This window comes from Empidonax traillii, unplaced genomic scaffold, assembly GCF_003031625.1.
Source record: "Empidonax traillii isolate 1590-97213 ecotype Southwest subspecies unplaced genomic scaffold, ASM303162v1 scaffold2556:size33527, whole genome shotgun sequence".
Lineage (NCBI taxonomy): Eukaryota > Metazoa > Chordata > Aves > Passeriformes > Tyrannidae > Empidonax > Empidonax traillii.
Genome location: NW_020957749.1, coordinates 7334 through 8339, shown reverse-complemented (window position 1 = coordinate 8339; position 1006 = coordinate 7334). Strand labels below are relative to the sequence as shown.

At 44.8% G+C, this 1006-nt stretch overlaps 1 protein-coding gene across 1 annotated transcript in view; it reads left to right on the top strand.

Annotated features, from left to right (window-relative positions):
• The window catches only part of LOC114072049 (protein mono-ADP-ribosyltransferase PARP14-like), an 11840-nt gene extending 11163 nt beyond the window's left edge, over positions 1-677 (top strand). The window contains exon 5 of the mRNA XM_027909965.1: positions 331-677. Within this exon, the coding sequence (XP_027765766.1) occupies positions 331-602 (272 nt within the window). The 3' untranslated portion in view covers positions 603-677. The remainder of the gene's footprint in view (positions 1-330) is intronic.
• The last annotated feature ends 329 nt before the right edge of the window (positions 678-1006 follow it).

Genomic DNA, 1006 nt, shown 5'->3' with positions numbered 1-1006 from the left:
TTCCATCTGGGCTTGGGTTGGATGAAGAGGAATTAGAAGTGCACTGAGTGTGGGGATTTTTGCAAGTTGTTGAGCTATATAAGGTCTCGTTTTGAGAAGACAGGGTACTTGTGAGATGGGAGCAGAGACATAGTGGTAGTGAATAACAGAGAGTAACACTGGTGTGTGCTTCTCCCCTTTCTTATAACACAGAGATATTTGGCACCCAAGAGACTTTTGTTCCAAGTACAAGGACAGGTAGACTGGGCTTGTTCTCCTCCAGGACGAATAGCTGAGGCTGATAATGACCCAGGAAAACACGGTCACTTCATACTGCTCTTCTCTTTACAGATACTGAAGAATTTGTGAAAAAATGTTTACAACACAAGAGAGTCAGAGAATTCAAAATGACTGCCAGGGTTCTTGAATCGACGCAGAGCATCAAGGCTGAAAACCTACCAGACAGCCTTTCCCCAGATTACCTCACAGTTTACTTTGAGAGTGTGCAGAACAGAGGGGGGCCCGTGTCAGATGTCCAGCTCTTCCCTGAGGAGAACTCAGCCATCATTACTTTCTGTGATCCCAAAGGTAACCCTGTCCTGTGCCTGACCAAGTGCTCATAGGCAGACAACCTGCAAGCAAATCACTGCAGCTTCGGTCATTAGGGAAAGCCTGGCTGGCTGTCCCCAAAGTCAGCGTGTGCTGCCTTCTTCCTGAGTGCTCTGGATTTAGCAATACTGCTGCATGTCTAGGGTTTCAGAATCTCCTGTGATTTTGCTGGGTTTGGTTTCTTCTTGGTGTTTCTTTATCTTATGAAAGATTCCTTTTAATACCTGCTTTGTGCATGGTGCAGTAGTGTTTTTTCCCCATTTGCAGAGGTCTTTGTCTGCAACACTAATTGTACCTACAGGTAGAGAGAGCAGGCTCTGTCCATGACTTCAGCTTTCACAGTTAACTTTCTGAAACTATTTAGGATGAAATATCTTCATTTTAGGCAAGGATAGAGCCAAAGAACAATCTTGTGACT